The sequence below is a fragment of the Cyprinodon tularosa genome, unplaced genomic scaffold (genome assembly GCF_016077235.1).
Source record: "Cyprinodon tularosa strain WSP-4 unplaced genomic scaffold, ASM1607723v1 ctg297, whole genome shotgun sequence".
NCBI lineage: Eukaryota > Metazoa > Chordata > Actinopteri > Cyprinodontiformes > Cyprinodontidae > Cyprinodon > Cyprinodon tularosa.
In genome coordinates this window covers 576,100-589,933 of record NW_024039004.1, presented here as the reverse complement: position 1 = coordinate 589,933, position 13,834 = coordinate 576,100, and the positions used below count along the sequence as shown (strand labels likewise).

The 13,834-nt window shown below is 38.6% G+C and overlaps 1 protein-coding gene across 1 annotated transcript in view; it reads left to right on the top strand.

The window, feature by feature from the left end:
- The window catches only part of LOC119787385 (plexin-A2-like), a 132,937-nt gene that overhangs the window by 16,139 nt on the left and 102,964 nt on the right, over nt 1-13,834 (top strand). Inside the window, exons 2-3 of the mRNA XM_038291222.1 lie at nt 4,280-5,623; nt 9,786-9,968. Coding sequence (XP_038147150.1) covers nt 4,400-5,623; nt 9,786-9,968 — 1,407 coding nt within the window. The 5' untranslated portion in view covers nt 4,280-4,399. The remainder of the gene's footprint in view (nt 1-4,279; nt 5,624-9,785; nt 9,969-13,834) is intronic.

Below are 13,834 nucleotides of genomic sequence, written 5' to 3'. Positions count from 1 at the left end.
AAGGTTAGGACTGATATTAAAAAGAGAAAAATGATTCAATTAACTCATGTAAATGTCCTGTGGTAAAGCAAACACTAACTTCAAATGTAAATGCCACAGAAAAGGTCTGACGGATATTACTCGCCAATTACAGTTGGGGTTGCTCATACTGAGGCTGCCAAATTGAGCAGAGTAGGTCGAGGCACTTGAGTAACTTGTCCTGCTGTGTGAGCCTTATGGGGACAGATGGACAGTAGATGCTGGAGTGGAGCTTAATTCAGCCCAGCCTACTCAGTCCATCCGCTCCTTCCCTGGCTCCAGCTCAACTCAGCTGGACATCCTGTTAGTCAGCTAAAGGAGAACACCTAACATAGCTAGACCCAAGAATTAGGATCTGACATTTCTGTCTTCATTTAACCTTTACCTACAAGCCTCACTGTGATCACATTCTGTTAAAGGAATAGTACACCCAAAACATGATTAGCCTTCATTTTCTACTCACCCCCATGCTGAACAACACTCTGGAGTACTTTTTTGATATCTCAAATTCATATGGAGATCTGGGAGGCTTCTTGCTGTCTGCTGACATTCAAATAATGGAGGTGCCCAGCGCCCGAGGCAGAAAGGTCCATAAAAGTCCACAAAAAACGTGTCAATATTCCTCCATACTGCTCGTCCAATATATTCCAAGTGTCCTGAGTGGGTAGCATCCAGAATTTACTCGAAACGAAGTTATTTAGAATGTTTTTAGAGCATAAACAGTAGTGTATAGGATTTCCTAAAAGCGCGTTCACGGCGCTACGGAAACCGCGGCAGACCAAACCAGATGAAAGTGCGCATTCAGCTCGGCAAAGAACTCATGCTCTTCCTCAACACTGAAGTCCTCAGACATTTTTCTTTTGTTGTTTCTTTCTTTGCACAGGTAAACAGCACATTTCTTCTTCTACGCTTGCATTATTGGCAGAGCAGACGCTGAATGCGCACTTTCATCTGGTTTGGTCTGCCGGCTTCCGTAGCGTCGTGATCGCGCAGGTGCGCGCTTTCAGGAAATCCTATACACTACTGTTTATGCTCTAAAAACATTCTAAATGACTTCGAGTAAATTCTGGATGCTACCCACTCAGGACACTTGGAATACATTGGACGAGCAGTATGGAGGAATATTGACACGTTTTTTGTGGACTTTTATGGACCTTTCTGTCTCGGTCACCATAGACCTCCATTATTTGAATGTCAGCAGACAGCAAGAAGCCTCCCAGATCTCCATATGCATTTGACATATCAAAAAAGTACTCCAGAGTGTTGTTCAGCATGGGGGTGAGTAGAAAATGAAGGCTAATCAAGTTTTGGGTGTATTATTCCTTTTTAAGGTTAGCACCAGCCAAAAACGACTGGTTGGAGATTAAACCTTTTAACATTCGGTAAGAAATGTAAAGGTCTTTAAACAAAACAAACAAACAAAAAAACATTAGGATTGTGTTGAAGTGTTTTCTGATTACCGAAAAAACTAAAGTCACCTGCTGCCATCTTGTTACTCCCCACTTTCACAGAATCGCACCGTAAAAATGCATTTAATGTAACGTAATACATGTACACTATATTGCCAAAAGTATTTGCTCACCTGCCTTGACTCACATATGAGCTTAAGTGACATCCCGTTCCTAATCCATAGGGTTCAATATGACGTCGGTCCACCCTTTGCAGCTAGAACAGCTTCAACTCTTCTGGGAAGGCTGTCCACAAGGTTTAGGAGTGTGTTTATGGGAATTTTTGACCATTCTTCCAGAAGCGCATTTGTGAGGTCGCACACTGATGTTGGACGAGAAGGCCTGGCTCTCAGTCTCCGCTCTAATTCATCCCAAAGGTGTTCTATCGGGTTGAGGTCAGGACTCTCTGCAGGCCAGTCAAGTTCATCCACACCAGACTCTGTCATCCATGTCTTTATGGACCTTGCTTTGTGCACTGGTGCACAGTCATGTTGGAAGAGGAAGGGGCCAGCTCCAAACTGTTCCCACAAAGTTGGGAGCATGGAATTGTCCAAAATGTCTTGGTATGCTGAAGCATTCAGAGTTCCTTTCACTGGAACTAAGGGGCCAAGCCCAGCTCCTGAAAAACAACCCCACACCATAATCCCCCCTCCACCAAACTTTACACTTGGCACAATGCAGTCAGACAAGTACCGTTCTCCTGGCAACCGCCAAACCCAGACCCGTCCATCAGATTGCCAGATGGAGAAGCGCGATTCGTCACTCCAGAGAACGCGTCTCCACTGCTCTAGAGTCCAGTGGCGGCGTGCTTTACACCACCGCATCCGACGCTTTGCATTGCACTTGGTGATGTATGGCTTGGATGCAGCTGCTCGACCATGGAAACCCATTCCATGAAGCTCTCTGCGCACTGTTCTTGAGCTAATCTGAAGGCCACATGAAGTTTGGAGGTCTGTAGTGATTGACTCTGCAGAAAGTTGGCGACCTCTTCGCACTATGCGCTTCAGCATCCGCTGACCCCGCTCCGTCAGTTTACGTGGCCTACCACTTCGTGGCTGAGTTGCTGTCGTTCCCAAACACTTCCATTTTCTTATAATACAGCTGACAGTTGACTGTGGAATATTTAGGAGCGAGGAAATTTCACGACTGGATTTGTTGCACAGGTGGCATCCTATCACAGTTCCACGCTGGAATTCACTGAGCTCCTGAGAGCGACCCATTCTTTCACAAATGTTTGTAAAAACAGTCTGCATGCCTAGGTGCTTGAATTTATACACCTGTGGCCATGGAAGTGATTGGAACACCTGATTCCAATAATTTGGATGGGTGAGCAAATACTTTTGGCAATATAGTGTATTTTGCATTCACAATGTATAAAAAATGTTAAGAACATCCAGTTATCCAGTTTCACTTGTTCAACTTCGGAACTTATATATTGCTTAATATTGTTTAATATTTGGTTGCTATTACCTGAAATAATCAGGTAACAGCAAATAGAGAGTAATTGCTATCAAACCCTTGTCTTATTTTACTAACTATGATATAAACCTTCCTGAAAAATGTAAACTATTTATCATTTGATGGTACTATTTTTAGTCTTTAGTTTAATACTTTTTCTAAATGCAAAGTTTCCCAAGCCCCACCATCTTGACTGATATTTTAACAGTGTAACATTTAAAACAGCATAGTTTTAAAGCATACAGTTTGTTTTGTGGGGAAAGGGATCAGCCTCCTCACAACCCTACAAGAGCAGGAGGGTTTAGACATTAAAATGGATTGATGTCATAACCCTTACCTATGCACTATAGCACAGATAGTTTGCATATACCAATAGTATTCATAAAACGGGTTTGGGAAGCATAGAAGTAGAGGGAAGATGATGGAATTACTTATTTCAGAGAGTAAATTAAATCATGAAAATGTATGACTAAATATCCTCCAGGTATTATGATTCCACAGTTGTTGCCAATGGCTGTTTGCATCTCTTTCACAAAATATCTTGAGGGAAAAGTATGAAAAACAAACAAAACCAAACAACAAAATGCTAAAATAATTATCCCTTTATTTCTATCTGAAACATCTTCCAAAGACAAAACAACATTAGGGACAAAAAATAAGAAACTTAATAAATACATGAAATCAGCTGAGCATTCTCATATGTAACTCTCACCTCCTTTCAGTCAGTCTGCTTGTCAGACTCTGTTTGTCTTGTTGGAACATCAATATCAAATATGCAAGTAAAATTAAACAGGGAAGAGTGAGGGTTGATGCTGCCTGGCTCTGAATCTCTAATGACTCCTTACCATCCTTGGAAAAAGCCTGATTAATTTAGGAATCAACTGCAATGAAGAGTGATTAATTCCTCCTGGATTCAACTATTTAAATGAACAAGAGGGAGGGGAGCAGGGAAAACACAGAGCCCAAAATATGGATGCCTAATTAATGCATTCAGATAATTTAATTAGCCACCCAAAAAAAGGGAATGCATGGTTACATTGTGTCATTGCTTTGTTCGAAAGGCAAGCTGGTTTGTCTTACAAAGCAGCCAATATAATGGGCCTCCCCGATGTAAGATTGGACTGTCTCACTGGTTAGTAAATATAGGCAGGCACTTAGAACACATGATTACATGTTTTTTTTTTATGTGTTTTGCATCTGACTAAGCAGGGATAAAAGAAAAAAACAAGCCCATGTATTTCTAGGTCTTCAAATGAAGTGTCTTATTATATCTTGAGAGCTAATTTCTCTCACTTGAAATAATCAATGGTTTGTTTATATTTATAAGCAATTCTCTCTCTTTTTTTCCTCTTTAGAATGATGTGAAGATCACTTCAGACAAGGCCACTTCTCAGCTCATTTTTCCTCTGTGCAATCAAACCGTCGGTACGCAACCCCATTCATCTGAGCTTGGTATTCAGTGGAGCCCTGTGGGGATGGGGACATGCTCAGATAAAGGATGGACTTACTACAGCCTCAGAAAAGGTCACCGCCCTCCAAAGGTTATGTCGTGGCCCCTGGCCCTGTGTCTATTGACTCTAGTATTTTTGAATCAAAAGAACACCGTTGGACAGACAATGAACACCTTCCAGTCAGAGAGGAGGGAATGGCCATTGAACCATCTGACGGTGCATCAGTCCACTGGGACTCTGTACATCGGAGCGGTCAACCGGATCTACAAAATGTCTGCCAATCTCACCCTTTTGGTATCCCATGACACTGGTCCAGAGTACGATAACAAAGCATGTTATCCTCCCTTGATAGTTCAACCCTGTTCTGAGCCTTTGGCCTCGACGGACAACGTCAACAAACTGCTGCTCATTGACTACTCCCACAATCGGCTGCTGGCCTGTGGCAGTCTTTATCAGGGCATCTGTAAGCTGATGAGGCTAGATGACTTATTCATCCTAGTAGAGCCCACTCATAAGAAAGAACACTATCTGTCCAGTGACAACCAAACAGGAACAATGTACGGGGTCATCGTTCCCTCTCAGGGACAGGATGCCACTCTGTACATTGGCACTGCTGTTGGCGGCAAACAGGATTACTTTCCAACTATCTCCAGCCGTAAGCTGCCCCGTGACCCAGAGTCCTCTGCCATGCTCGACTACGAGCTTCACACTGATTTTGTTTCATCTCTTATCAAAATCCCTTCTGACACGCTAGCTCTTGTTCCACATTTTGACATCTACTACATCTATGGTTTCTCCAGTGGAGCCTTTGTGTATTTCATGACTGTCCAGCCAGAGACGCCAGAGAACGGGATGCCTGCTGGCGGCTCCCCTGGTGACCTATTTTACACGTCTCGCATCATCCGGCTCTGTAAAGGTGACAAAAAGTTCCATTCGTACGTTTCTCTTCCGGTGGGCTGCGTACATAGAGGTGAGGAGTACCGTCTGCTGCAGGCGGCTTACCTCTCTAAGGCCGGCAGGGTGCTGGCTAAGTCGCTCAACATCAGTGCTCAGGAGGATGTCCTCTTTGCCGTGTTCTCCAAAGGACAAAAGCAGTATCATGACCCTTCAGATCACTCAGCTCTTTGCATTTTCACCATCCAAGCCATCAACATGCGAATTAGGGAGCGACTACAGTCCTGCTACCAGGGAGAGGGAAACCTGGAGCTCCACTGGCTGCTAGGAAAAGACGTACAGTGCACAAAGGCTGTGAGTAGACACATGATTTTAGACCACATCACAAACAGTGATGTGAACAAAGAATTAGGTTTTAACCATTTTTCTTTCCTTTAACTGTTCCATAACTATGATTCTAACTTTAACATCTAATAGGCAGTCAGTCTGGGCCATTCTGCATAAAGCATTCAGGTCTGAGGATCCCATTACTGTGGTATTGCTTGGGGAGATAAATTCCACAATGCTAATCAGGGGAGTTTTGTATAGAGCTTTGATTTCATTCAGGGGTTTGAACACTGAATCCCACCTCCTTCTCCACCTCTCTTTTCTGCCTCTCTCTCCCTAATTTTCTTTCTCCTGCTCTTGTCGCTGTCAGCAGTACTCGATCCCTTTGAGACCTGTTCTTGATCTTGAGAAAAAGGCCTTTCTTGTAAATGTCCAAGTCTGGGTCTTTGTGAAAGCTGTAATTCTGCATAATGAGCACCTCTCTTGGAAATAAGCTGAAAATGAAGCATAAAAAACATTAAAATCCTTCACAGGATTTGCTATAATGATCCGTAACTCATACTTTGATTCCATCCTGAAATTCTCTATAAATAAGATGTAACTTGTACAGAAAAGCATCAGATAAGGAAACATGTTAGGTAGTTATTGAACAATAGTCTCCAACTGGGGAGCAAGACTCTCTCTATATAGTAATCTGACAAAAAAAAAAGCAATCAGTCGCTGCTGAGTATTTCTTTAAGCACACTGTTAGCAAAATACAAAGATCAACACTAACATTTGTCTCTGCAGTACAATCCCAATGCTGATATAAAAGGAAATGACAAAAAGATATACTTGAATTAAATGATAACCATTTCCTTCCTCACATGTTTAGAGTTATAAAGGCAATAGGTTAGAATCTGCAAATTTCTTAGATGATAAGGTAAATTGGAATGATATTTTACAGTGCATGCCGCAATCAGAGATTTTTTGCACAAGTTTTGTGCATAATTCTAGCAAAGTTTAATTTTGTTTGTTTTTTAGGAACCTTACCTAACAAATATCTCAACTCAAATGTCTTAACAATGAAAACTAAGTAGTAGGATAAGGTCTTGATTTCTCAAAAAACATGTAAAACGTTATCAAGCTGTTTCTGCATCTTCAATATAAAAACTAAAAACCTGGTAAAAGTCAATATAATGGAACAGACTTGACTGAATATAAAGTAAAACCATCTAGAAGTATTACATCATATCTCCTTTGACTTTTCAGAGTGATTACAGCTAGCTTTATTCTCTTTTTTTCTGCAAATCTAACTATGTATAAGCACACCATATCACAAGATGCATAATTTATTGTAAGAAGTTCAATTAAGAATAAAATAAGGCTGTGTCCCACTGATCCTTTGAGTGGAAAAACCTTTGATTCAGTATCCACTCATCGTTGAATAATGCTTTAATTATCGTTACTAAACAGGCTCCTTTAAAAGCCTTTTGGTTTAGAAAAGACATTGATGCGTTCAGGTATTACATCATATGTTAAAGTGGGCAGTCAGAGTTACACAGCAACACTGTGAAAACGAGGCTACAAACTGTTTTTAGTATAATAGTAGCATTTAGCACAGTTAGCATTACTAATCAGCAGTCTCTTTGTTATCCCTATAGAGTAGGAAGCCTATGACTATTACTAATACTAACTACTATTACTAATACTAACTACTGTTACTTTTAGTCTTCCTGTTATTTGTTATCGTATAGTGTAGCAGGTTAGTTGAGTAGTCAAAATATCTTAATAAAAGGTTTTTTAATAAGTAAAATATCAAACTTTTGTCTTCCTTCAGTAACAAACACTGAATTTGCTAGTGTGATCGGGTTGTGATTATGCATGCTTTAACTGTGGAAAAAGATCATTTAGGTTTCAAATATGTAAAGAGCTAGTCAAAGGTCAAATTCTTTAAAGTGCATAAGTTCAGTTAAGTTTCTTAATACTTTTTAAAAATTGAAATGCCATACAAAGTAAAACCTATTGAGTAGAGTACCATGAATCTAGACTTAAAACTATTGCTAGATTTGCTTTAAGCCTTTTTTTAACTGTCTTGATGTAAGTAGGACTGACTGGGAGATGAATACAGAAATTTGGTCTTTTGCTTTCTATAATGTGTCAATTAATCTCTTTTTTTGTAGTGAATAAAGAAAAAGCCATAAACCAACACTCTCAATTTAGTAGACTGCCCATTATCTATTCCTCAGCTTTGATCTTGAAATATAGATTATGACTGTAAGAAAATGATCCCAGATACTTGTAGCAAAAAAGAGCTTTCTCCGTTAGGTTCCCAGGCTTTGTTTCGGAGACAGGGTGTGGAGCTCTATCATCTGAGAAAAGCAGGGTGAAAAACCTTGACATATCTGAATGGAATTGAACAGAACAAAATAGAATAGAATAGAATGGAAATAGCTCTATCCAACAATCTGTAAATTCAGCAGCAAAGCAAAAAGGCAAATGAAAGGATTGAGGTACACATTAGAAAAAAAATGAGAAGTTCAGAAGTTTTGCTGGAGTATCCCACTGAGAAGATCCTCTAAGAAATATCTGAAAATGGTCATTTAGACAAAAAAATTTTATTTATTTTTTTCTGATATCATGAATGCATATTCTGTAAAACTAGTACATATGAACACGGCTTGCCATAGAGTTCTGAAAATATTAAAGGATTATTTCTTGAATAATGCAGCAGGTAAAAATGAATAATTAAAAGGTTGTTCTAATATATAGAACCTGTGCATCATCTCATGCGATCCTCCTCATGTTGATTCAGTCTTCTTTTACACAATTAAGTGGATGTTTGCAGACAAACGGCCGTTATAAGCGGCTGTCATTCCCATAAACTGGCTTCAGATTGTGCCAGTAGACTCATTAGGGTGTTATCATCGAGTGAATCCTAACCCTAAATTAATTCCTTTTCCCCCGCGGAATTAATGAATCTATTTATGTGTAATCTGAAAATATTTTCAGTAGTTCTTCATGTACTGTAAATATACCTAAATAAAAATAAAATGATCTGCATCTCACTCATATTAAACAAACTAAAAACAAGTAATCTCCTGTCATGTCAACAGAGTTGTACAATCCTCTCCCTATAAATATTTAATTCTTTCTGAAAAAGATCATATCATTCTTTACTAAGATCCTCATCAAACAAAAAGTCAGTGTTGCCCTGTTTTAAGGTTTAGACAAGTTTGAGTTTTCAGTAAACCTGCTCTATGAAACAGACCCCTGGTCTAAAATAAATGGAAGAAAACAGATGAATAAATAAATAATTGTTCCTGATTTTATTCATTCACCTATAGATTATTGTTTTTGTACACAAAGCTAACGGAGATGTGCTTCCTCTAGGTACAAACCAAGCAATAAGCTCAATAATTGAATCTGAGGAAGAAATGTTTTTCAATGTTTACTAAAAGTTGTTAAATTTTTCATGATCAAGATTGGTGGTCAAAGCAGAGAGTCAGATGATAAAGTTTATTAATGTTAAACTTGCTGCACAAATCACTTTTAGTAAAACTAGGGCATATGATTTGATGAAAGATAAAAAGCACAGTAAAACCTCACATTAGCATAAAGAAGAGATGTAAAATAAAAAAAAATAAACTTTCTTAAAATGAGTCTTTTATATTAAGTGACAGACAATTAGCAAAATTTTGAGGTGCATGTTAGCAGATGTGGAAGAAGGATTGCTGAGCATTCAGACTCTTTGATGCTTGACATTGCTTGCTGTGTGTTTGTGTGATGTCAGATCAAGCAATCTAAAAATCACAGAAACAGGCACAAAATAAACAGTTTTCTTCTGTTTGCCATGAGCAATTAACCCTGCAGCATGAAACTGCTGGCACCACGGCTTGTTGAAAAGCCCATCAGCCCTTTTGATGTAATACTTTCAACACTCAAAAAGGTGAACTTCATCTTCTTTAGGCTTTCTGAGAGTCAGTTTGGATTTTTATCCTATACTCGTATGTGTCTACAGTGATCTTAGTCCTCCACATACAGCCCTCACCTCTGTAATTATCTCTAGCTTCTTTCTTATTTTGTTCCTTCTCAACAAGCCTCTCTGTTTTTGCCTTCATCCACCTCTTACCTCTTCTCTTCATGCCTCTTTTTTTTATCATTAATTTTTTTCTATCCTGATCTTGACCTTCTGTGTTTCTCCCTGCAGCCGGTTCCTATCGACGATCACTTCTGTGGCCTGGATATTAACCAACCCCTGGGTGGCTCCCAGCTAGTGTCCGGTCGGACGGTGTTTACAGAGCGGAGGGACCGGCTTACCTCTGTCACTTCCTATCTGTACAATGGACACAACGTGGTCTTTCTGGGAACAAGGAGTGGACGTCTAAAAAAGGTGAGAGCAGCTACAAGTTGCATAGTTACTCAGACCTTGACCTCTATTAAAAGTCTCCTTAAGCCTATAAGAACAGATGAAAATAACCTACCATATCAACAGTTTCGATGTTTCAGTGAGTCAGTGCTTGTTGCTATGATTTGCTCAGCAGCTTCGCTCGTTGTAAACCAACCAATCAGCGCACAGCTCATCTAAATATTCATGAGCATACCATAAAAGGAAGAAAACCTGTCGTTTCATTCTAGGACTTTTAACCAGCATTAAGGTTCATAGAGCAGCAAATATGCCAACCAATGTTACACACCCTATTCAGAGACCTTAAAGTCCAGCACCAAATACCCTATATAATCATTCTATGACCCCTTTCAATGCGTGTTGCTGTTCTCATAGCTCATACAAGCTTACTGGGCCTGAACGTCCGCCCTAACTCCTAAATCCTTCAAACTCAGTTAACTTACTGTTCAGACAGATGATCATTGCTTTTTGGTCACATAACTCCTCCACCATGTATCCAGTGCTTACACCATCTTTGTTATTAGTCGGCGCTGTCGGGTAGCAACAGTCTATGGCGACAGCGCGCCGCTGATCCCATAATGCTTTGCAAGGAGAGCTCTCCGTGCAAAGCATTCCGGGATATATCTGCCTCTTCTGAGGCCTGTCTTTTCTTCTTATATACTTCTTAGACACTATCTCTCTTACAATCCTCTGACATTTTCAAAGAACCATGGTGAGAAAGGTGAGCTTCAATGACGGGCTGAAACCGTAGCTAACTACACATTTACGTCTGAGAGCCCATGCACAGAAAAAGACAGCTAAAGAGATGAGCATGTAGGACGGCCTTACGTAAACATATCACCAGACTGATTGACAATTAGGAGGACCACTTATTTAGATGATCCACCTGGAAAAAAAGATTGTCCTTTATACCTTTAAGTTAAGCATATATCCATGTATTTAACCTCAGTCACAGAACATCATCTAGATAAGTTTAATGCAGTGATATAAATACTTTTCTGGTTGGAAGCATTTTATTCTGCTAATTATAATGAATCCATCTCAAATAAACAATCATTTGTAACAGAAAATGGCCTATTTGAAAGAAAATCATAAAATATAAAGCACATATTTATATTATATTTTAGGGATGCACGATATTGGGATTTTGGCCGATATCCGATATGCCGATGTTTTAAAACTCATGTAGCCGATAACCGATATCGATACCGATGTTAAAGCTGGACAAAAATAAGTAGTCATTGAAAATAGCAGTTTTGTTATCCATTTCTGACTATTTTAAAAAGTAATATACTCAAATATATTTTCATATGCTGATATTAAATTGATTTTTAAAAATGCGGTATCGATCTATTTTACTTTTTAAAATCTCGTGAAATTTCATCGTTCTGTTACAAACTCTCGTGATATTTTGCAAATTCTTGTGAGATTTTGTTAGTAAAATAGATAGATACCGCGTCAATATATCAACATATGAAAATATGGCAAAATTTCGTGAATTTTCGAGGGAAATTTGTAGCATAACGATGACATATAGCAATATTTCATTAGTAAAAGAGATTGATATGGTGTTTTTAAATGGCAATATATCAGCATATGAAGATATTGTGATATTTTAATGTATCAATATTTTTTCCCTCGTCTTTAAAAGTTTTTAAGTCTGTAAAAAAGAAGTTTTGGAGGAGGAAGAAGAAGTAGTATTTTTTTTATTTTTTATTTTTTTTAGACTTTAGAAACTCAGAAGCTGATCAAATATCAGGTAACATATCGGTGGGGTGGCCGATGTCCGATATTCAGTTTTAAGGCCGATACAGGCCGATATCGATAATGGGCCGATTATATCGTGCATCCCTATTATATTTGCTTTATATTGAACATTTAAATAGTTAATGAATGCATGCAGAACACCTCTGACAGTTTTTTTTCCCTCTCCTTCCAAAGAGTCAGAATGTATTGCAGTCCTATAAATTGGACGCTTTGCAAAGTTTTTCTCTTATTTTAAGACTTCTTTTCAAATCATAATCTCTCCAGCTGTTATTTACATAAACACATCAGCTTATTTTATAGTGTGTGTTTAAAAAAAAAAAAAGCAAACCAGTGCGGTTTTATGTTGACAAGTAATGTAATACTGTGTTATTTCATCCATTTTATTTGAAGAAAAGTAATGAAATCATAAGATCTGGAAAACAGTTTAGATACTGTGTATGTAGATAAAGAGAGGGCTGGTTTTATTAGACATAGGTTCCCCATGACCATTGTCTGGCAGGATTAGCAAAAAAATATATCAATAAAGTTGATTATTAAATAATCTAACAAAAAAATCTATATTCTAAGATTTAATCTAAATTCTTATACAATCCTTACTTTTTCCTGGCTCATGTTTTTAAGCAATAACAAACAAAAGGCAAAAAGGGAAAGCTTTTGGATACATTTTTGTTCTGCTCATTTTTACATTCACAAAGTTGAAGTTGGTTATCTTTATAGTTCTTGCATTCTGCTTTTGGTTAAGCATGAATCAGGATAGATAAAAATGTTGTGTGAAAATGTGAAGCAATCCACAAAACCCTGTGACCTGCATAAAAATGTGAGTCAGTCATCCAAACATTTGCAATCAGCAATAAAAAAAAAACTAAATTGCACATGAATGAACCGAAATATGAATCAGTTCAGTTTTTTATTTACTGTAGGAGCAAACGATGAAACTGAACCACATTTATTTTAAATGAATGCAACACATCCCAAGAAAACCACAGCAAATGGATGTAACTATTTCTCAGTGTTTTTTCACATTCTGATGAAATGTACATCGGTCTGTACAGTGAGGAGCTTAAAATGAGTGTCTGTTGTCCAAGGGGCTCTATCATTCTCACTGAGAATGCAGTGGAGGCAGATCACCAGATTATATCCAGGTGTGATTGTAATCTTTTAGCTTGGACAAGGTGTAGACAATCACGCAAATCCATACATAGCTGTGTAAGGTTCTGTTTTACTGTGGAACAAAAGAGGCTGTGAGGCTACTGTAGGACATCGTAAATGGAAGAAGAATTTGGAGAGAGTGTGTTTTGTTCAGACCTGAGAGGATTTGATGATGCATGGCTTATCGGCCAGTTTAGATTTCCCTGGGGAATTATTTTGGAGCTTTGCACTGGACTGGCTCCAGCTTTTCAGAAGGAAACCGGGAGAACTGAGGGTTCTGGTTTAAGCTCTGGCTCGGCTGGGGTTCTTCAAAACCAGAGAATTGTTGGGGAGCTGGCTGACAGGTCAGACAATTAAAATTTAACACTAAGCCATGCAATACCAGCCCTATGGGATGTATAAAAAAAGATATATCGAATTTATTCACACTGTGGCTGAAAAAAATATTTCACCTGCACTGGACGAATGAGTGCAAACTACATATGTCCTGATTTAACATATCTCCATATTACCTGTATTTCACATCAATGAATTTACTTTATTTTCCCCATGTAAGCCTTCTGAGTGTTTATAGTGCTATGCCTCTTCATTTGAGGGGATTGTTCCAGGTGATGCCTTTAGCCGCTTAGATTTTCATGCAAGTTAGCATGTACTCAGTTTATTCAGTTTTAATTATAAAGCACCAACTCACAATACTTCATCACAAGGCCCTTTCCTAAGAGGTTTCATTCAAATTGTACAGACAGATTGGTTAAAAGTGTTCTATCTAAGGTAACCCAGCATGTGCTTCCAGTCATTAACTTTGCAGGATTTGCTCCTTGTTGATGAGCAATTGTGCATTATGAAATTGAAACTGAGGATGACTGGGAACTCAATAACACAGAAGCAGACATGCAAGAGAAACACAGAAGCACTGATACTTGAATTATTTCCTG